Here is a 23,351-nt window from a genome sequence, read left to right on the forward strand (position 1 = left end):
CATATGTACATGTATGGAGAATACTGCAGGAGTTACAGTCCTTGACCGGATGTTAACGCTTGGGGGGAAAACATAAGTGATCTAATTCTAAATCAGATCTAATTACTATTATAGTACTTATAGTACTAGCCCTGTCTAGTGTACCGTATTTGTTTTTACTATTATAGTACCGCTTGTGGCTGATTTATGCTGGAAGGATTGTTTATATTTTTGAGATCCAATTCAACCTTCAGAGAACAATGAATTCATGTATCTAATTCAAATATTATGAATATTGTTTAAATTCTGCAAACTAGGCACTGTTTATTTTATCTTTTTCTTTATTCTAGTTATTCGCAACAAAATACTCGGAGTTACATGTTAAAAAACTTGTAAAATTATAAAGGAACTGCAAGAATCAAGAAAAATAAGACGATTGGCTTACCAAAAATAAAACTAAATAGTTTTCATTTTCCATTTGTCTGGCAACGATTGGTATATAATGTGAATGATTATACGAAGAAAGAAAAGAAAAAGTAAAAAACAATGTCATATGTCATTCTGCTGTGTGACAAATTAGTCTGCAAAATTTCACCATGGATTGGAGTTTTATAAAACCACTCCTATCTAATCGATATGGAGCTTTAAATAAAACTGATATAGTTAATATAATTAAAGCTGTAACAAGATGGTAAGTTATGCCTCAGTTTATGAAGATATTTTTCTTTGTTCAATAATTTATTTGATGCGCAGTAAGAAAGTCTCCTAACGACCGCTAATCAAAGATGGCGGCCGAAGATGGAAAAAATTTTCTCAAATATGAATACAAGTTTTATTGGCTTTTCATATATTTTTTATTGATTTATTTGCAGTGAAAACGATTTTTTCGATGATGAAAGCAATTATGCTCAATTTTACATGGCATTTGCGGCTCTTGCTGCAGAAAAATTAAGCCAGTGCAAGCAAGGTAAATCAAACGATTTTTCCCCGAAATATTGTATACACACTTTTCCAAATACAGTGTACGCCTTTACATCCGAACACCTACAAATTTAAAGGGTGTAATGTAGCGCTCCACAAAATTATCCATTACATATATATACTATAAGAAAAATCTAAATACTCGAAAGAAACAGGATTTCGACCCAGAATAGTAGAAAACAAGGGTTTCTCTATATCATAGGGATGGTTTGTGCAGTCGGTTCTACGGCTCAAATATGAAGGAATTGTGTTAAATGTTATTACAACAACAATAATTTCTGCGTTAGTGATTTATGAAATAGCTGATTTTGAACTAAAATATTCGTATCTTGTAATAACTGTGTAATTTAGAAAGTGCGTATTAACGAGGTAATGCTGTATGTTGGGAGAAAAGTTGTTGGCAAAGAAAAAAGTATTTTCTTATGCATTTGTCATATATATATGATTATAATACCAGCTGTTTTCTGTGAATGGTTCATAATCGCGCCGGGACGGGCTGTGAAGTGCAATATCATTAACATATTTTTCTAATTTTCTTTTCTTCTCTTTCTATACAAACATAGTTTGTCAAACACAGGTGCCGCAAATACAAGAAGCCTGCGCCGTACTTATACGTTTTATACTACATAAATTGAGCAAAGTGAGTATCGTTTTTTTTTTAATATGTGCCTTTATATTTTTAAATATTGGCAAAAAACTAAGTAATCCATTTTTTTGGTATGGACTTCTATGTAGTAGGAATCTTTATTTATATCTGCTATTATTTGCGGGCTATGATTGGGCGAAATTTTAAATCGTGTGATATGTTTATAATATTTATTTTGCAAAAACAAAATACATTGCAAAAAATGATAAATAAACAAGCCTCAAAAGATGCAAGAGTCGATTACTAAATATTGGCAAGAAGGCAAAAGCACTCACAAAATAGACGAAGTTATTAAAAAATACAACGCTACAGTATTTTATTATCAAATACAAGTAAAACGTTGAAGCAGGAAGGTGAAGAAACTTCTGTGTTGTTTACAAAACGAGAAGGGCGTACGCATGTCGAAGATTTTGTGGTGGATGTGGTCCAATGTGTCTTGATCAATAAAAATAATAATTTTGCTTACCAAAAAATAATCCTAACAAGTCAAAAAGCGAAAACTTATACGTAAAACTGTAATTTAATAATAAGGATCTGCTATAGATTACCATATTCTTGGAAATTTTGTGGCCAGAGGACTCGCTGCCTAGCTTAGCCACAGACTTCACACCATTCAAATTTACTGTCTTTCCTGTAGAAAAGCCTGAGTTTTCCCCCTGTGATTGGGTCTTAAAATTTTTATATCTTGGTTATCCGAGTCTAGAGTTTTTTTTTTTTTAGAATACATCATTTACATTATCCCCCGCACTACTCGGACGTGGCGAGCGTGGCGCACTACGTTTTTAGAGTGAAAATTGGACAATCGACCATGGCACTTTTCCTCCTCGGGTGACCCAGTGTCAGGGGAGAAAGACGAGGACACGATGAGATTCCAATGTAAGGAAGAACCATCCGCTCCACAGATGGATACCCGCCCAATCCGCATGTGGAGTTTACCTCTTAGTTCCCACAATAAAAACATTATAGTATTTCAAGTTAATGTGTACATGCCAACGTATGTTTTTTTAATCTCAGACATCTGTTATATTCTATATATTTTTGGCGATTTATTATAAGCATTGGTTTAGAAATCAGGTGACTTTACCTGTTTTTCGTTTGAGTTTTGTTAATGCATTTCATTAAAATTTATTATGAAATCCTAATTTCAACGCATATTTATTAATACATGTACATATATTTTAACAATAGATAACTAAGAAACCGAGCTACGCACAATCTCTGAGAGACGAGATAAAATGGCTGCTACCAGCTTTGAAAAGCCTTTGCGAGGGCAAGTCCACACCATCCACACAAACGAAAACAAACACAGGCAATGCTTCTGGTGGCGCTACTGGGAGTGTGTCCAACTCATTGCTGTTACAATTCGATTACAACGTTGTAGCAGCTGTTTTGAAGAGTGCCAAGTACCCCGAACTCAACAAAAGCATTGTGTCTGGCAGTGACAAGGAGTCGCCCAAGTCGGAGATAAAACGTTCCCGCTCCGATTTATCGACGGTAATATTCCAACAGCTTACTGCGCCGTTAGAAGCTGGAAAAATTACATGGTCACCCTTGAGCGAAGAACTTACAGATTGTTCAGTAAGTTGTCATTTGATGCATAAAATTAAATAAATATAATAACAATATTTTTAATTTTTGTAGGAAATTTTTTCAATAGCAAATATTGCACATTTGCAATCACTAAATGGCGCCGACGTTATACTCGATGTGTGCATTTCGTTGCCCATTTTGTCGCGTTATCGCACGAAGTATTATGAAACTGTCGGCGCTTTTAGTACAAAACCACTATACTTGCCCTTGACACAGGCCGATGCCGCACAAATTAAAAACACTCTTGCACACATGGTCACAGACATTTCCATTCTGTGGCAGGCTATATCATTGCCCATAATGCAACCACTTTCACCAAGCCGTATAACGAAATTGTCCAACTGTGCTATATCTGCACTTTACTGTGCTGTGTTGACATCGATTGCCAGCAGTGTGCTGAGCATGACCAGCTCAGTATCGTCACAAAAGAGCCAACAATCGTCAGGTGGTGGCAGTGGCTCGCAATCAAAAGAAACCGATGAAACTGAGGAGCATGCCCGTTTTATTGTCGACAAAGCGCTTGAAATTTACACTATTATTGGTAACGTTTTCAAAACGTCTGCTCGTTCGCATATCTATCAGAATCATTTGTGCTTTGGTGCCTGGCTATTAGTTAGTGGTATACAGGGCGCACTTGGAGCTTCAGGTAGCGGTGCTGCTAGCAGCAAATCCTCAGCACAACTGGACGATCCCGCCAAATCTAAGACGGCTGTTGGCGGCACTCAACGCGCACCAGACACGCCATCCACACCAACTGCACGAGTTAATCTCTTCAAAGTGCAACAAGGCTTCGGCGTGCTCAATGCCGCAATTGCAAATCACTGTATTAAGCTGCTTAGTGAGCTTGTTGAAGACTTAAAAATTGAATCAACCTGCAATGACATCGGTGTTAACAACACCAATGAGAATTTACCAGAGCCAGCAAGTTTCGATATATTAGAAAACTACACCTCACTGCAGCGTCTAATTCGTGTACTCAACACAGCCACTCTGCATCAACTCTTCACTTTTCTAGCAACTGTTGCTTACAGGAAGGCTTGCGCTCTCAAACGTGCAAACGCAAAAGATCGCACAGAATGTGAAGCCATCAGCTATTCAGATTCAACAACATACTTTAATGATACGCTCTCTTGCTCGGATAATTCTGAGGAAGATGATAGCGAGAGCTATTTGGGTCATTGGTTTAAAGAGACACTCTCTCCTGAAGCGAACGATGAGGCGGCAAATGCACAGGCGCAAGAGCGAAGCAATGAGGCGCAAAAATCCAATTTGGTGCCGGCAGTCGATGAGCCACATGAATATTTGGATTTAGCTGCGCAAATATTTTGCTTCATGGAGCAATTTTTCGCCAACAAACATGCCTACCTGCATCGCTATGTAAAAGCTGGCTTAAGCGACCAGCAGATGTTGCTGCTGGCAAATATACTCAAGGATCTTGATCGTGATGCGGCACGCGGAGAAGCTGAAGCAAGTACGTGTGCTAAATGGCAGGCCGCAATGATACGCTTTTCAGGTGCCGTTGGTCGTTATTTGCACAACTTGATATCGGCCTCATTGTTAAGTGAATCCTTACAATCCAATTTACTACAACATTTATCGATTTCGCCGTGGTCGACAGACACAAACGCCTGGCCATTGCAAGTCTATCCAAGCACACTTTCGGTGCTAGTGCAAATTCTACTGCTTAAGCCAACGCAAGAGAAGGAGGCTGCATGCCTATCCGTCTGGCATCGTTTAATTAACACTCTTGTAGAGGGCGTTTGCTGCACTTCCGTTGCGAGCACAGCATCTGATGTCGATTACGAGGATCTTAACATGGAACATGCGCAACTGCTACTATTTCTATTTCATTCGTTAAATTTGATGCAAAAGAAAATGATACTGTTGCTAACCGCCGGCGCCGTGACACGTTGCGCTGAAGTGTGTCGCGGCATTTCGCCAGATAAGCCTGTACGCAATAGCCAAATAATGTTACTATCGCGTCTACTACTCTTTCTGGAGTATTTAATGAAACATTTGTACAACGCACCACCCGAGTTGTTGGATCAAGTGCGCTGGAATTTATTTAGCATAACTACAATGCATGAAAATCAAAAAGTATCTGATTTACTCAACAGCAAAACGAAGCTCACGTCTTTCTGCCGCAAGGATATTGAAGAGAAGTTTCGTAAATCCTCCTCGGACTATCTATCCAGTAAGCAAAGTCATTTAAAAGCCACAGCTAGAAATTTGGTTCTCAATACCCAAATCTTTAATATACCACACATTTCAGATATACGTCCAACATTTTATTCGCTCTCCGTCGTCGATCCAGCGGCCACTTCTATTCAACAAGAATTCAAGCTAGACGGTTTAGCATGGAATTTCATCCTCTGTACGCCCGACAAATTGAAATACCCCCTGCTAGTGGATGCACTAATCGATATACTGTCCGTCACGGACATGTCGCAAAATAAAGTCACGTCACACACCTTATGCGCCATGCAATATTGCTTCAGCATTTGTTGGAAATTGTTGCTGGGACTGCCGCCTTCTACGGTGCACGTGGAATCATTGATGGAAGACAAAGTGCCGAATTTGCATTCACTGCTGTGGTCTATCCGTTGCCCTATGCCAACGTCGCATTACCTGATAGTGAACAGTTTAATCAAGCAGGGAATGTACACACAGTTTGCCGAAACTTTATGGTCAAATGTTAGCGATCGAGTCAGCGATATTGGTTTCAATTTGAAACAAACATTGCTGGGCGTAGAGTCATTCAATAATACAGTTGATAAGAGTGAGTTTAATTGAAAAGCAAATAAAATTAGTAGCGATGCATTAATGTTGCCCATTTATTTATATGCATTTATATATTTGCAGTAAGTCCACGCTTATCCCACATCATTCTTCTCGATGCCGTTGTTGCTCACATGCAAGCAGTGGCTTGGGCTGCCAAAGAGGGTATTAAGCTACAGCGGGCAGCTGCCAGCACCAGTAACAGCGGCAGTGCTAGTCCCAGTTTGCCCAGCTCTAATTCACCGATCACCACAGGCGAGCAGGATGTATATTCCTCTTCGGAATCGTTGGATCAGAAAAATAAATCGGATTCACCATCCACATTGCTGCAAGAGCGCGCGCAAATTAGCCGGGATTTATTGTCATTGTTAATTGTAACATACAAAATCGTAGTTGAAACAGTACGCAGCAAAATGACGTTACAACTTACCGACGCCACACCGCTGAACATATTGAACCTCATCGTACCAATCGTTAGCTCACAAAACCCACTCACTGCTGAGCTAAATGCAACATTTATAAAGCTCTTGCCAAATCAAGATAAGGATATAATAAATGTGGAGTGGCCAAAGTGCTTGCGCGTGTCTGAAAGTGCTGTATTCACCAAGCCCAACTATCCAGTTGAGGAATATACCCTGACGGTAATTGAAGCGCATATTATGGAGCTAACACGCTACAACAACTACTCGCTTCTAAACTCGCTGAAACACTGCATGAAGTCCATATTGAGTCTGATTGATTTGCTACTTCCATACTGCAATATTGACGTCGCGCCTAGTGCATGCGCTACAAATGCCGCTTCGGACATTGAAAGGGATTTGAAATCAGTACTCATTTCGACAATGCTTGATGTACGTATGGAATATGTGTATGAAAGAAGCGAGAAATGCATGAACACTCTAATGAATGGCAGCGATGGCAGTGCCGAAGCGCAACAGCTGCTCGTTTACGAGTACACATTGAGGCACTGCTACAAGCTCTTATTAGAATTCGCTAACGAGCTCCGCCAGTCACAGGCAAACACAAATAAGGTAATCTTTAGCGAGGTCATGTTTTTCGCTGTGCTCAAGACCATGACACAAATGCTTGACAAACCCACTGGCGTTAGGGCAATGCATAATTTCTTTAAAGTAAACAAAGAGGGCAGCTTGGTGGAGCTGCTGTTATCTTTCACAGGCACCACAATGTCAGTTTGTTATGCCAGAAAATTATTGCAATTCGTTGAGAAACTGTTCCAATTGGGAGATCAAGCTGATTCTAATTTTCCCATGGAAGATATTGTGCAGTGCTTTGGCGAATTGTCCAATATTGATGGCGCGCGCATCAAGGCTTGGCTTAGTCACGTTATTTATGGACCTCATGGCGCACAAGGCGGTTCGGATACAGTGGATAAAGTGCTCGCGAGCATGCAACCCTCCAGTACGCCCTCGAGCAATGCTCAAACGCCAACGAATATGGCCACCGTATCGGCGATACCTAGCATAACGGATCAATTGGCGCAATCTTCGGGTTTGGACGCAGAGGCGATGGAGACGGACGATGATGGCGCAGTGGCGTGTGGACCCACTATGCTGCAAGTAAGCACGGAACTGTGGCGTAAAAACAATATATAAAAATACCTAACTCTCTTTTATATTGCAGGCAGAGACGTTTAACCTTTGGCAAAACGCCGGAAACAGTTATGTGACTAACCAGTCCGATGAATCATCGCAAGATGCGGAGAACAGCGAACGCAATGGCGCACTCTTACTAAACGTCGTAAAATATATAACGCGTGATAGCAAATCTCCAGCCGGTGTTGCGATGATACTTTTTCAATCGCTTCTACAATTAGGGCAGTCCTTGATTGCTCCACCACAGGAGGCCTCGGATTTTGCCGACATTCTACAAGTAATGATCACACTTGCCGATACCACACAAGGACGCGGACATGCTACGCTCTTTAATGCCGCAATTGTTTGGCTCGAAATCACTAAATTCCAAGTGCTCGAACGTGCTTTGAATCCCAAAAACCTTACTTCTCTGGTACCAACTGTAACCCTAGAAAACATCAACGCGTTGCTGAAATATCTTAGCGAACTACTGCAGAGTCTTGGCTACAAGGGTAGCAAAAATCTAACACCGCCATGGGATGATGAAATGCAGACCGATTTAGAGGAACTAATTGATGATCTGGGCATCGAGGAGGATGACTCGTTTGTTGAAGACTCCGATGAAGATAGCCTTAATAATAAGCTTTGCACATTTTCACAAACACAAAAAGAATTCATGAATCAGCATTGGTATCATTGCCACACCTGCAACATGGTGAACACTGTTGGTGTGTGCTCAGTTTGTGCACGCGTGTGCCACAAAGGACATGACGTCAGCTATGCCAAATATGGTAACTTCTTTTGCGATTGTGGCGCCAAGGAGGACGGCTCGTGCCAAGCGCTTAGCCGACGCGTTTCATCTAGTGGCGGTGGCGGCATAGGCAACAGTGGCACTGGTGCAGAAAGCCGTCAACTCATCGACTACTCTCAAAGCGCGTACGCAAGCAATATAAGTGTATTAAGTAGCAAGAAACGTGCCCAAACACCACCTACGCAAATCGTCGCCTATAGTCAGCGTGTGGATGCACCAAACGAACGCATTACATTGCTGATGAAGCTGCTGGAGCCCAGTCGTGAAGTCTTGCAGAATAACGAGCAATGGAGTGTCATAGTACGCTGTATACTCGACTTTTTCGATGTACTATTACCGTCAATACGTGAAAACTGCGCACTCTTCTCGATTGTTGGTTGTCATAAGCGTGCAAAGGCAGCGCTGGATCGCTTACATACACCCGAGCAAAATTTCCAAATGACCGATCAATTGATGGTGCCAACACTAGGCTCGCAGGAGGGTGCATTCGAAAATGTACGCATGAGCTATTCGGGTGACCAAGGACAGACCATAAAGCAGCTGCTATCGTCTGGGTTGGTGCGACGCGTCGCGTTGTGTTGCCTTTCGTCGCCGCACGGCAAACGCCAGCACTTGGCAGTGTCGCATGAGAAAGGGAAAGTTACGATTTTGCAGCTATCAGCATTGCTCAAGCAGGCAGATGCTGCTAAGCGTAAACTTACGCTCACGCAACTCTCTTCAGCACCCATACCCTGCACGGTGCTTTCACTCACAGCCAATCCCGCGAATGAGGACTGCTTGGCCGTATGCGGCTTGAAGGAGTGCCACATACTGACATTCTCGAACAGTGGCACAACCAACGAGCACATTGTATTGACGCCTCAGCTTGAGAATGGCAACTTTATCAAGAAGGCCAACTGGCTGCCCGGATCGCAGACTATGTTAGCGCTCGTCACGGCAGATTATGTTAAAATCTACGAACTTGCAGAAGATTCTTACAGTCCAAAGTATTACTTTCTGGTGGCTATAGGAAAAATACGTGACTGCACATTTGTTTATCAGGATGGCGTATATTACATGTTGATCATAGCTTCTTCTGGGTACATTTATTACCAAAAATTGGACGACCAGAGTTTAGCTAAGCATGGGGATTTCTATGTAACCAACACTTTGGAATTGAATCACCCACACATCAAGGATGTCAGTGGGCAAGTTGGTGGAGGTGGTGTATCAATTTACTACTCACACACGCTCCAACTGCTATTCTTCAGTTATTCGGTGGGCCGTAGTTTTATGGCACCACTTTCCGATGTCAATAAAGGCGTAAAGAGTATTACAAATCTACAGACTACACCAGCTTCAAAGAACTCGTCGAAGGGCCCGCCACAACCACTGTGTCAGTGGACTGAAATTACTGGACACCCTGGGTTGATTTGTGCCATGATGCATACCTCCAATAATCCAGTCATATTCATGTTCACCCCCGAACGCATTCTTATGCAAGAGATCAAGGCGCAATCCTCCAAGTCTCGCATTATGGACATGGTTGCCATACGACATACTGTGTCGGGCGTGGAGAAGACTACACTAATACTGCTGTGTGAAGACGGCAGTTTGCGCATATTCACCGCCCAACCGGAAAACACCAGCTTCTGGCTGTCGCCGCAGGTGCAACCCTTCGGCAACCAATTGTACTCCTCCACACTTTTCGTTAAATGCAACTCTAACAAGAAGTCCAAACGTAAAACAACAAATCAGCAAAAAACTGTTGGTCCCAATGGCGCGCCAATATTCCCAATCGATTTCTTCGAACATTGCACGATGCTTTCCGACGTGGAGTTCGGCGGCAACGATCTGTTGCAAATATATAACAAACAAAAACTCAAGACACGTCTTTTCTCAACGGGCATGTTTGTGGCCTCTACAAAGCCAACCGGCTTCACGCTCGAGGTATACAACAACGACCCGAACACAGTGATTGTGGGCATACGCGTATTACTCGGCACACAGGATCCACTACGCGCGCCACAAAGCGTCACTGTACTAGGACGTACCATCCCCACTGTTGTGCGTCGAGCACGTTGGTTCGATATACCGCTCACACGTGAGGAGATCTTACAGTCAGATAAATGTTTGAAAGTGATTTTCGGTAAGTCACAAGATCCTGAGAATGTCAGCATGCTTGATAGCATTGAGGTGTACGGCAAGTCAAAGGATTTGGTTGGCTGGCCAGATGACAGCGATGAGATCGCCGGTAATGCTGCAGCAGGTGCCACCGGCAACACCAACACCAATTTCAATGGCCAATTGTCTGCCGCAAACTTTGGTGAAGGGTTCACTTCCATAAATAACCTTGATAAAATGGTTACAAATCTTCTGGAAGTGCTTGACTATTCACTAGACTTGCTTGGTGGCAGCAATGTGGCCGCGGCCATCAAACAGAAGGCTATAAAGACGGCCAATTCACTGCTTCTTCTACCAACACCAAATCAGGTGCAGGCCCAGTCGCGCTATGTTTTGGCCACTTTGTTCGGCAATCGCGCCGCTTATCATTCTTACAAGGATAGTGAGGTTATACACCATGTAAACTTAGAATTGCAGGTATTGAAGGGCAAAATGAGTAACCCGGAAATGGTGCGCGATATCGACCCGGAGGCTTTCTATCGTTTAGTGCTGTTGGTGCGTGGTATAGCCATGTCGCGTCCACAATCGCTTACAAAGATTTGCCTAGAGAACAACATCGAGCTAGTACAGGATATAATACAGTTAGTCGAGAAGCTTTATCAAATAACTCCGAGGGTAGATGAGCCAACTTCGATCGTGAGGCGGGGTCTCAGCCATACCGAAACTATTGTTCATTGCTTGGTAGAAATAATGCACGCATTTGCTCTATCCGACGCTAATCAAGTGGAGCGCATGACAAAATACTTTATAGACCTTCTAAAGAACGAGTCCAGCGTAATTAGTCATAGCGCCAAGGAAGCTATTATACTGCTACTTAATCCACGATTGAAGCGTCGCAAAGTTGCCATTGTGACGCCACCAGTTTGTTCGACGCCTACGCCCTCTAATGCCACTGCGACTGCTACTTCATCCAACCTAGCATCGCTGGCAGTAGCTGGTGCAGCCGAAGAAGCCGCCGATGAAGTTTTAGAAGCAGCCGCAGCCGCCGTAAGCGGTCCGTCAGCAGCTGCGGTCGGTCGAAGTAATAGTGCTGAGTTTGTGGACGCAAGTGCTCTAGACCCTCTTGCACACGATGCCGGGCATCAGCTATTAAATTTGGAAGCTTTCATGGGCGGCGGCTTCCCGCAACTTCTGGGTCTACAACAAGACGCCGACGATGAGGCGATAATGGATTTGGCGATTGCTTTAAGCTTGCAGCAACACGACGGCGAGGGGCTGCAATCCCTACAACAAGGCTTAGCCAATCTTCAGGGCATTCGTAATGCGGGCAATCTGCATAATTTACAAGCGCTTGAAACCAACAATATGGGTATGGCGGCTAACGCAGCAAGTGTTTCGGCAGGTGGCTCGGATGATGAAGGTTCAAATGTAGCCACGGATGGTTCGACGTTGCGTACATCACCTGCCGAACCAGCAGGAAGCGGTGGTTCAGAGAGTGGTGGCAGTGGCGTGGAAAGTATTGGTGGTACATCGGGACGCAGCAGCACCTACGGCGATCAAGCAAATGCTTCGCCACCGCGTTCAGCTAATGCCCCCTCTGACATACACATAACCAGCAAATCGAATACGACTAGCGGCGCAGTAGGTGGAACAGAGGAACCAGTTGCCAGTACCAGCGCTGCAGCTGCTGCAGTGTCATGTGCAGCAAGTGAAGAATTGGTATCTGAAGATGAGAATTTGGCCAAGTTGCACGATTTGAGGTAATATTGATTGGCATCCAGTTGTATGCACGATCTAATTTTTCACACATTTTTTAGAATTTCAATTTTGGAAAATATCATCCTTAACATACAAACCTTTGATAATTGCAATGGCGTCCAGGCCATACCTTTAATACAAGTTATACTAATGCTAACGACCGATCTGAATGGCAATAACGAGCGCGATCAAAAAGTGTTAAACGAACTGCTGTCTGCACTGGTCGACTATGTCGAAATGGACTCAATTTCAAACATATTTAAGGCAAGTAAAATAATGAACCCCGGTTGTAATCGCGCTAGGCAGCTATGGCATCGATGAGTGCTTAAAATCTTTGTAGTGAAAAAGCAATTGACTTCCAGATGCGTATTAATAGTCGTAACGGACTCCAGCTGTACGAAAAGTCAATCTCGGAAACTAAATATTTAAAGTTAAATGAGGCGCGCAATTCTTATTATTAGGTTAATATTGTTTTTTAGTTCTAATCGAATATAATTAAAATTTGCTGGAGATTTGTTTGTGAATGAACTGTTGAGAAACTTCGCCAAAACATAACGATATCTTTCTCACCGGGCTAAGGATATAAATATCCGTGCAATCCTTGTTTTTTATAATTATGTTATTTATTCATGATTTTTAAGAGTCCTATGCTTAGATCTTTTCCTACCAAATTGTAGGTTGGATCACTCTTTTGAAGGCTTTTATGAGAGATCTTACCTCTTAGGCATCTAATGCAGTCATAACAACGAAATTTGTAGTTGACAGGATATCAAATATGTGCCGTAGCCATCGTATTGCTTCCCGGTATAACCGGAATTTTAAATAATAACTATTTTTATGTGCAATCAGGTTCAATCTTTAATTTTTCCTTATTGTATTTATTTATACTCCGTTCAGATGAAGGACCGCAATGCCAAAAACGAAGTTCGACTAGTGATGCTTTGCCTGTTCGGGGTATTGATGGGCAAAACAAAGTCAAAGCAAGCCGGCACTACATCACCGCCGCATCAATTCAAGGATAACGCCTCGTTTGTGGCCAGCACTACGGCAAGTATTCTTAGCAACAACGGCGCATTCACGTTTTCATTGGTTGTAATGGAATCCCTACTCGAACACTGGAAGCGTGTATCGAGTGAACAAAGCGCAAATGGCAACAACTCGGCTGTAGCCGGAGGAATGCCCATTGCTGCAGCTGCAACAACACCTACTCAAAATAATCTACTTAAACCGATAAGATATGGCGCCAAACCAGATATTTCAATGCTAATACCACATAACTATTTGAAAAACTATCCCGATATTTTCGAATCATACGACGCATTGCTCACGGAGATTTCAGTGCGTTTGCCATATCAAATCTTACGACTGTCTGCCACACATCCGGGACCTTACGACTGGTATCACAACTACTGTGAGAATATGACTTATACGCTATGCGAATATATGATGCTAAATTTAAATGCGCTATTACGGCGCCAAGTGCGTAAGTTGCTGATGTACATTTGTGGTAATAAGGAGAAATTCCGCATGTTCCGCGATGGGCACTCGCTCGATGTACACTTCAACTTTGTGAAGGAGATTTGCAGTCTGTTCAATACCAAGGTGAGTAGATAAAATAACCTTTTTAGTTATTATAGAATTCGCTGTACGAGTATATAATTAAACGGCCGTAGTCGAGTGGATTTTTGTTTGACTACTACTCGGTAGAGCCTTGCTCGAAACCCGCTGTGGATACGAAACTAATAGCGGTTGGCTGTCGGCTAGCAATGGCAAACCTCCGAGTGTATTTCTACCATAATAATATTCGCATAAAAACCATCTAACGTTCATAGGCGGACCCAACGGTAGGTTCGTCCTCAATTTATAGAGGCACATCGCGTATACCACGAATCGAAGGAGGAACTCTGCCAACCACCCAAATAACGTGGGCGCCTGTATATATTCACCTAATTCTCTTTTTACACGAATTTGATTTAAAACGAGTTGAAATGAAAAAATCTAATTTGTTTGTTTTAACACGATTTTCAATATTTTATAAATTTTTCTTGAATCTCATAGAGCAAACAGAGTGAGATTTTTCGACGCATGTACGAAGCATTTAAGTTAGTCTCAGGAAAAGTGTCTGAGACTCGGTAGATTTTACTCTCGCCGTTTAATAACTTATTTCCTATAATATATTTAATTAATTCAAATATGTAAGCGCGAAATAAATTCTTAAGTGAACTCTAAAAAGAATTTTTTAATATTGTTTTCAGCTAATTCTCTTTTTACACGAATTTTTTGCGAACGTATCTATCGTGAAAAAGAGAATTAGATGTACATAATTAGAATATTTATTTGCACTTGACTAATCAATTATTTCTTTTTCAGAACTTGGTTCTCTCGAATCAATCTATTCCAATACTCAGCTATGACTCCCTTGTCGAACTCACCGAACATTTGCGCACTTGCCAAGAGATCAGTCAAATACGAACCGGCAATTGGCAGAAATTTTGTCTCATTCATGAAGATGTCATTCCGGTATTGATAGAAATTTCTTGCTACCAACTCGACGATGGTGTTTCGCCAATTCTCTTGCAACTTCTCCAAGCGGCACTTTGTAATAACAGTCAAGCCGTCAAACAGCAGCAGCATCAGCAACAACCTGGCACCTCATCGAAATTGCGCGGTGATCGTGATAAATCTGAAGAGATTGAACTTTCATTCGATTCGAAATTCGATTCTGTGCATTGCAGTACATTCGTGCATCAGATATTCCGTTTTGTTTCCGATACGTTACTAAATAAATTTGTGCGTATCTTCTTACTGGAAACAAACATCACATCGATACGCTGGCAAGCACATTCGTTAATTTTTGCCATTTACGAGAACTCCAACGATCGCCAGAAGGAGAAGTTGATTAGCATCTTGTGGAATATGTGGCCATTGGTACCGGCCTTTGGCCGTCGTACAGCCCAATTTGTCGATATACTTGGGTATTTAACGCTAAGCACAAAATCGATTGTCGACAAGTTGCCAGAGTACACGGAGAAGGCGGTGGAAGTGCTCCGCCAACAAAATGATCTACTTTCAAAACACCCGAATGCGCCAATTTATACAACACTCGAGCAAACACTGCAAATGAATGGCTATTATCTAGAATCAGAACCATGTCTAGTTTGCAATAATCCAGAGGTAGCGATGGCCAACATCAAACTACCTTCCATCAAATCCGATTCGAAATTCACCACAACCACAATGATTGTGAAATTGGTACAAAGTCACACTATATCGAAGATGATTGTTCGCATTGCCGATTTGAAACGCACAAAAATGGTGCGAACGATTAACATTTACTATAACAATCGCACAGTACAGGCTGTGGTGGAGCTTAAGAATCGCCCGGCCATGTGGCATAAGGCGCGCTCTGTCACACTGCAGTCCGGACAAACAGAGGTGAAGATTGATTTCTCATTGCCCATCACCGCTTGTAATCTGATGATTGAATATGCCGACTTCTACGAGACAGTAACTGGCTCCAGTGAGAACTTACAATGCCCTCGCTGCAGTGCCGCAGTACCAGCCTATCCTGGTGTATGTGCAAATTGTGGTGAAAATGTATTTCAATGCCACAAATGTCGGGCCATTAATTACGACGAAAAGGATCCCTTCCTTTGCCACTCATGCGGCTTTTGCAAATATGCCAAATTTGATTTCAGCATATATGGGCGCATTTGTTGTGCTGTTGATCCAATTGAATCGGCAGAGGATCGCGCCAAGACGGTGCAAATTATACATTCTTCGCTAGAGCGCGCCGATCGTATTTATCGCCAGTTGCAAACCAACAAACAAATGTTAGAATTACTTATACAAAAGGTGGCTGAGCATCGCTGTTCCGATCGGTTGGTGGATGACAACCTTGGCACTGTGCATAGCACGTCGCAGGTGAACAAAATCATACAGCTTTTGGCGCAAAAGTACTGTGTTGAGTCGCGCAGTTCATTTGAGGAGCTGAGTAAAATAGTGCAGAAGGTGAAAGCGTGTCGCAGGTGCGTTCTATAGATTTTATATTATCTTCTGTTCTATTTCGATGTATATTTTTATTTCTTTCAACAGCGAATTGGTGGCTTATGATCGCAGTCAACAGGATCAGTCGCACAATGCCCAAGGCATGGATATGCGTGAAAATTATGCAATAAATCGCTGTTATGGCTGCGCGTTGGCATCCACAGAGCAATGTCTCACGTTACTGCGTGCTATGGCCTCCAACTATGAGTGTCGTATTGGTTTATATTCACAGGGTTTGGTTGAAGAACTAGCCCAACATAATCTACGACGTGGCACTCCTCAAATACAAGATGAAGTGCGCAATTTGCTGGTGCTATTAACAAAGAATAATCGCGATGCCTGTATGAGTTTACTGGATTTGATTACCGAACGCGTGAAAACCGCTCTACTGGGTGCTATACCATTGGCTAATTTAGATGCAGCAATACACCATGAAATGGTTTTGCTTGAAGTATTAATCGCGCAAGATGATTTCTGTTGGGAGAATAAATTGAAGGTCGTATTCGAGCTGTTCTTAGTGGCATGTCGGTAAGATTTCTTTAAAGTTTTAATTTACATATAATTATATAAGTATATTACGCGTTGGGCGCCTTAGCGGAACGGGCTTGTGTGTGTGAATACCATAGAGCACGGGCTCCAAAACGACTGTGGGCATGAAACACCAATTGATAGTTAAGGGTTTTTCTAATAGCGATCGCTCTACGGCAGGCATTGACAAACATCTGAGTGCTTCTATTGAAAAAGCGTCTACTGTTCAGGGTGGCATCAAATTTAACTTAATCAAAAGTAGCTGTACCCAGTGAACTTTGTACCACCACAAATTTATTTCATTGCAATATTCGTTTCAAAAATGTGTAACTCATGGCGTAGCTGTGAAACGAAAGCTGAATGTTCACTATCGAAATACAATTCTCTTAGGTGATGTTAAGTGTACAACAGGCCAGGACCGTTGATGGTTAAAATGCGATTTTTAGTAACAAAAAAAACTAAGTCGCAGATGTCGATCACTGAGATGGCACATTAACACTGAACTTATTTTGCGAATGGTTGGTCAAACTGCAGTAGATTTTTATATGTGAAGTACTCCATTCCTGCTCCATGAATCTGAATGTACATATAACATATTATTTAAATAATGAGCTATCGATTGGTTTCTTTTTCTATTGAACGAACTTTTTATAGCATTTTTAAAAAGTAACCTGCGGGCCCCTTTAGTGTTCAAACAATTTTAACATTTACTGCATTGTGCATTTTAATTACATTTTTCTCCCATTTCAGTGCACCACGTGGCCCTGCTGTTTCCGTGATCCAACCGTGCTTGCGCATAATGCAAGCACTTATTTGTCCAACAATACCAACAAGTAAATTAAATCGTGATCTGAGCCCTTCGCAATTATCCACCATCACCAGTATTGATGGTCTCACCGTTAACTTCAATAAGTGGTTAAATGGCGACCCACAGCACTATTACGAAGCTTGGAAAACACGTATGCCTGCGAACACCACAACTAAAGGACGCAAAGGATTTACCAGCGGAAGTACGAGTGGAAGTACTGCTGCCTCCATACTTCCAGATGATCGTATGTTGGCTGCTATGTTGCAATCGGTCGTTGAACAAAATAGTGGCTCGAATAGTGTCAACGTGGTAAAGCCAACAACAGAATCGGCAGATTCTGCCAAGAAAAAACGGCAACTCGTACACGAATTCTATTTGTCTGAGAAGTATGGGCGCCGCTGGCGTAATATTGTACTTAATAAAGGGCATCTTAATGCGCCACTAGTGTTGAGCGCTAGTTGGTTGCAGCCTATTTTATTCAACCCGAACTCCCGATTCGGCCGCCAATTGGCATGCTCACTCATTACTTCGCTCAGCCGTACACATGAACGTAAACGGGAAATACTGAACTTACTGACTGGTTTTCTGAAGTACGTCGGCGAGGCCGGTGAAGCAAGCGCCGAGTTTCTGGCTTTGTATCGCGCACTCGCCTCGGATACTCCATGGCGCCAATATTTGGCTCTAAAAGGTGTGCTTGTTGAAGTCTCTCAACTGCTGACAGCTGAAATCGTTAAAATACATCGCCTGGAGGAGACTACATTGTCATCAGATTTATCACAAGGCTACGCGCTGCGCCAATTTGTAGAGTTGCTCTCGCTCTTCCTGGAGAGCGCTACCATACGACAGGCATACAAGACACGTCTTCTGGGACCGGTTCTTGAGGGTTACCTATCATTGCGTAAGTTGGTTGTGCAACGTACACGCCTAATTGATGATGCACAAGAGAAACTGCTTGAAATGTTGGAGGAGATGACCAGCGGCACCGAGGAGGAAACGCGTGCCTTCATGGAGATTCTAATTGACACAGTTGAGAAAACGCGCATGAATGATATTAAGACACCAGTATTTATCTTTGAGCGTCTGTACTCCATTATACATCCCGAAGAGAGCGATGAAAGTGAGTTCTTTATGACTCTAGAGAAAGATCAGCAACAAGAAGATTTCTTGCAAGGGCGCATGTTGGGCAATCCGTACCCCTCAACTGAGGTAGGACTTGGTCCACTAATGCGCGATGTGAAGAACAAAATTTGTACGGATTGCGAGTTGATAGCGCTGCTAGAGGATGACAATGGCATGGAATTATTGGTTAATAATAAAATTATCAGCCTGGACTTGCCCGTTAAAGATGTCTACAAGAAGGTGTGGCTAGCAGAGGGCGGCGAACGTGATGCAATGCGAATTGTATATCGCATGCGTGGATTGTTGGGTGATGCCACCGAAGAATTTGTCGAAACACTAAACAATAAAAGCCAAGAAGAAGTCGATACGGAACAGCTGTACCGCATGGCTAATGTGTTGGCCGACTGCAATGGTTTGAAGGTGATGCTCGATCGTATTGGCAGCTTGCAGAATATATCGCGAACTCGCGAATTAATACAAGTACTACTCAAATTGTTCTTGATTTGTGTGAAAGTGCGTCGTTGTCAAGAAGTGCTCTGCCAACCCGAATTAGGCGCCATCAACACACTGCTTAAAGTGTTGCAAATGTGCCTGCAGTCGGAGAATGATTCCATACAATCGTCGGTGACTGAACAATTATTGGAGATAATGGAGACCATACTCTCGAAGGCAGCCAACGATACACTGGACTCATTTTTGCAATTCTCATTAACTTTTGGTGGACCCGAGTATGTATCGGCGTTGATATCTTGTACCGACTGTGCAAATGTACGCAACAATCCTTCGGTGTTGCGCCACCTTATACGCGTGCTAGCGGCGCTGGTATACGGCAATGAGGTGAAAATGGCACTGTTATGTGAGAATTTTAAGGTGAGTGGGATAAAGCTAAACTAGAATTATCAAAAGTATTTGCCATCTTTCGATAAAACTATTTATTATTCTTTTAACCTTCTTGGGAAAGTAACGGTTGATCTGCTAAAAAATTAAAATTTACGAAATCATTTTGGCACTGCTATTAGATAACATGATTAAGTTGAAATGCACCTACCCGGTTACATTCGCTTGCTCTTTGACAATGGCTTCACTGGTGAAATCTTAGTTTAAATTTTTAAGATTGTAACCTCCAACATTTCTATATAAATATTTTTTTTTTAATATTGATAATTTGGGGCTAATTAAAATTCTTTAAATAGAGTTCGAACCTATTTTCCTGTATCAGGTTTGTTCGGCTAGTATTTCAGCCCGCTGAATGGAAAAACAAAGATGTGGCCAACATCAACTCTCAGCGAATTTGAAGTAATCAGCTGGCCTAATAAGGGAGAGGATGGAGCGGCCAAAGTTGCACTCACAATTTGGCCTCGGATGGTTGTTGTAACAGCATACGGATGGTCATATCTTGCAGTCTATCATTCTTTATTTTCCAGTAAATTTCGATCGCAGGTTGGTTCGAGAGCAAAATTAGTCATCAATCCAAATCTAGAGCGGAAGCGAAAATTCTCTCCCAAAGTTTTGCCATCCGAAGCAAAATTGTGAGAAAAGCTTTAGCTGTTATGTCATAGGGGATTTGGCAGAGAGAGAGATGCGAATGAAATGATAGCAAAATGTGTAAAGTGTGATTAGTTGAATAAAATAAGGCTTCCAGTCAGAGGCTGCGTTGACTTTTTCGTATATTACCAACACAATCTCTGTTTTTACCAACGAGACCTCTGTTGTAATAAACCCTGTTACGTCAGTAAATCAGCTGATTCCCTCAAAATCGCTGGGAGCTGTTTAACGGTCTTGTGTTGGCCACACCTTCATTATTCTCTCCACCGTGGGATATTTATCACTGCAGATTTATCCGAATAGACTAAATTCCAGCAAAAATTACCAGCTCCCCTTCAAAATGAAATGATTTTTTGCTATCTAAATTTCCTTATCAAAAACTATCGGTTTCGCAAATATAACTACTTTATTACTTTAAAAGAGAAGCATTATTTTATGCATAGCATATTTAATATATATTTATCTTCCCTCTATCTTATACATATATTATAATATATATACCTTCCTTTCTTTATAGGAAATTCTCGATTTCAACCACTTTGACAGTGAGCGCACTCCCGAAGAGGAATTCAAAATGGAGCTCTTCTGCGTGCTAACCAATCAAATAGAACACAACTGCATCGGCGGCACTTTGAAGGACTACATTGTCGGCCTGGGCATTGTTGAGCGTGCCATAGCCTACATTACCAAGCATGCACCCTGTGTTAAGCCAACACTACTACGCACAGACTCAGACGAACTGAAAGAATTTATCTCTCGTCCCAGTCTTAAGTACATTCTACGCTTCCTCACTGGACTCGCAAGCAAACATGAGGCTACACAGCTTGCCATCAGCAAAGACATCATACCAATCATACATCGTCTGGAACAAGTATCAAGCGATGAACACGTCGGCAGTTTGGCAGAAAACTTATTAGAGGCTTTGTGCACCGACGAAGCAACGGCAACACGCGTACAAGAAGTGCGTGATTTCACACGAGCTGAAAAGAAACGCTTGGCAATGGCTACACGTGAGAAACAACTGGACGCGCTGGGCATGCGCACCAATGAGAAGGGTCAAGTGACAGCCAAGGGTTCTATTCTCCAGAAGATTGAAAAGTTGCGCGATGAGACCGGTCTCACCTGCTTCATTTGCCGCGAAGGCTATGCCTGCCAACCAGCCAAAGTATTGGGCATCTACACATTTACCAAACGTTGCAATGTGGAAGAGTTTGAATTGAAGTCGCGCAAAACTATTGGTTACACGACTGTTACACACTTTAATGTTGTGCACGTAGACTGTCACACCTCGGCCATACGTTTAGCACGCGGTCGTGATGAATGGGAACGTGCTAGTTTGCAAAATGCGAATACACGCTGTAACGGTTTGCTACCGCTTTGGGGACCAGACGTTTCGGAAGCCGCTTTCTCGGCATGCATGACTCGTCACAGCAGTTACATGCAGGAGAGTACTCAGCGTTGTGACATTTCCTTCCCCAGCAGCATACACGATCTCAAAATGCTATTGATGCGCTTCGCTTGGGAGCGAAGCTTCCACGATGATGCTGGTGGCGGTGGACCACAATCGAATATGCACTTTGTGCCCTATTTGCTCTTCTATGCAGTGTATTTGCTGTTGTCCTCACGCTCAGCAGCACGTGATTGCAAAACATTGATTGCATACTTGACTGCAGCGCCATCGGATAAATGGTTGGAGTGTGGTTATGAGGTCGAAGGTCCATTATATATGTTGACTATCTCGCTGGCTCTACATAGCCATGAAACATGGAATAAGCATAAGTTGTCTCATTTGAAGCGATTAATTGCCGTAGCACAGGCACGTCATATCTCACCATCGGTTCAATGTAAAGCATTGTTGTCGCAGAGCGATCGGCAGACAAAGGATTATGGCATTTATCGTCCATTCCTGATGATGTGGGCCCTAATCGATTTAATATATAACGTTTTATTCAAATCGGTGAGCACCCCCAAGGAGGAGGACTGGTCTATTTCACTGTTCGATTATATACGAAAGAGCGACGAAGCTATGCTCAAGTCGACCGATACGATTTTGCAAACATTCACTGAAGAATTCCTGCCATGCACATCTTTCGGTGAATTCTGTGATGTAGCTGGTAAGTTGTTTGACAAATTCAAAGTTTTACATATTAGTATTTAAATTGAAATTGATTACTTTTGGTTTTAATTTAATTTTATTTATTTATTTATTTTTTTTTTTTTTTTTTTGTTCTTTTACTACCTGAACAATCTTTTTCCCAAAAATATATTTTAAATTTCATTATGTTTTCTCTAATTATTTTAAGCTTTTGTTTATAAACTTGTTGAAGAATAAAATTTTTGTTATTCTAGTTTTATTGCATTGACAATGAAACTCATTATTTTCATAAACTAATTTATATATATTTTTTTAAGGACTTCTGCATTTGATTGAAAATCCTGACGGTTTTATCGATGAAGTTTTGGCTTCCCTTCCCACAACATCATCCACCTGAATTGAGGAAAACATGATTAAACAATAAATTTTAAAACTGCTTCTGGTTGTCGATTGCTAATCATAACATTATGGCACTGAATCTACTAGCATACATGTAATCACATTCATTCACCACACAATGTTACTGAATGTTTGCTGATAAATAAAATAATCACATTTATTTCAAATTTAATCTCAATAAATGGTATAGTTTAAAAAGTTATTCGCTGGTAGTCTTATTTATTTGTTAATAAGATTAGCGTACCAGGGGTATACTACTTTCACACATTTTTCTATATGGGATGTTACTCGTACTTGTACAATCAAGTTTTACCACAGTTTACTAAACAGGATCAGTTTAGTCGGGCGGCAGTTTGATTTCATAGGAATGTGAAGGTAACCCGCACGGCACTAACCACCTATTCGTGTGCCCCCTTAAGCACACGCATCTAATACCACTTTTTCTAGTAAGCACCGTACTATGTAAGAAGAAGCTTATTTCTGTCGCAAGACAAAACAGGCTTGTACTTACATATATGGGCTCCAGGACACTACGATATTCAAGGAAACGAAATTGCCGATGAATTGGCCAA

The 23,351-nt window shown here is 41.9% G+C and overlaps 1 protein-coding gene across 1 annotated transcript; it reads left to right on the plus strand.

Moving 5' to 3' along the window:
• The first annotated feature begins 556 nt into the window (after positions 1-556).
• LOC129247594 (protein purity of essence) lies at positions 557-22,981 on the plus strand. Its single transcript, XM_054886773.1, has 15 exons — positions 557-670; positions 852-946; positions 1,524-1,600; positions 2,795-3,184; positions 3,248-5,390; positions 5,469-5,975; positions 6,059-7,551; positions 7,616-12,240; positions 12,298-12,502; positions 13,136-13,840; positions 14,609-16,266; positions 16,334-16,813; positions 17,564-19,610; positions 20,803-22,399; positions 22,698-22,981. Exons 1-15 carry the CDS (start codon positions 576-578, stop codon positions 22,775-22,777), a joined length of 16,197 nt encoding a protein of 5,398 aa, XP_054742748.1. The 5' UTR covers positions 557-575; the 3' UTR covers positions 22,778-22,981.
• Positions 22,982-23,351: the final 370 nt, after the last annotated feature.

Source organism: Anastrepha obliqua, chromosome 5 (assembly GCF_027943255.1).
Source record: "Anastrepha obliqua isolate idAnaObli1 chromosome 5, idAnaObli1_1.0, whole genome shotgun sequence".
In the NCBI taxonomy this organism is placed as follows: Eukaryota; Metazoa; Arthropoda; class Insecta; order Diptera; family Tephritidae; genus Anastrepha; species Anastrepha obliqua.

Bases quoted from the DNA above. Each gene is read 5' to 3' on its own strand.
- LOC129247594 (XM_054886773.1), top strand. From the start codon at position 576: ATGGATTGGAGTTTTATAAAACCACTCCTATCTAATCGATATGGAGCT. The intron at 671-851 runs GTAAGTTATGCC...ATTTATTTGCAG, and splicing joins ATTAAAGCTGTAACAAGATG to TGAAAACGATTTTTTCGATG. The intron at 19,611-20,802 runs GTGAGTGGGATA...CTTTCTTTATAG, and splicing joins TGTTATGTGAGAATTTTAAG to GAAATTCTCGATTTCAACCA.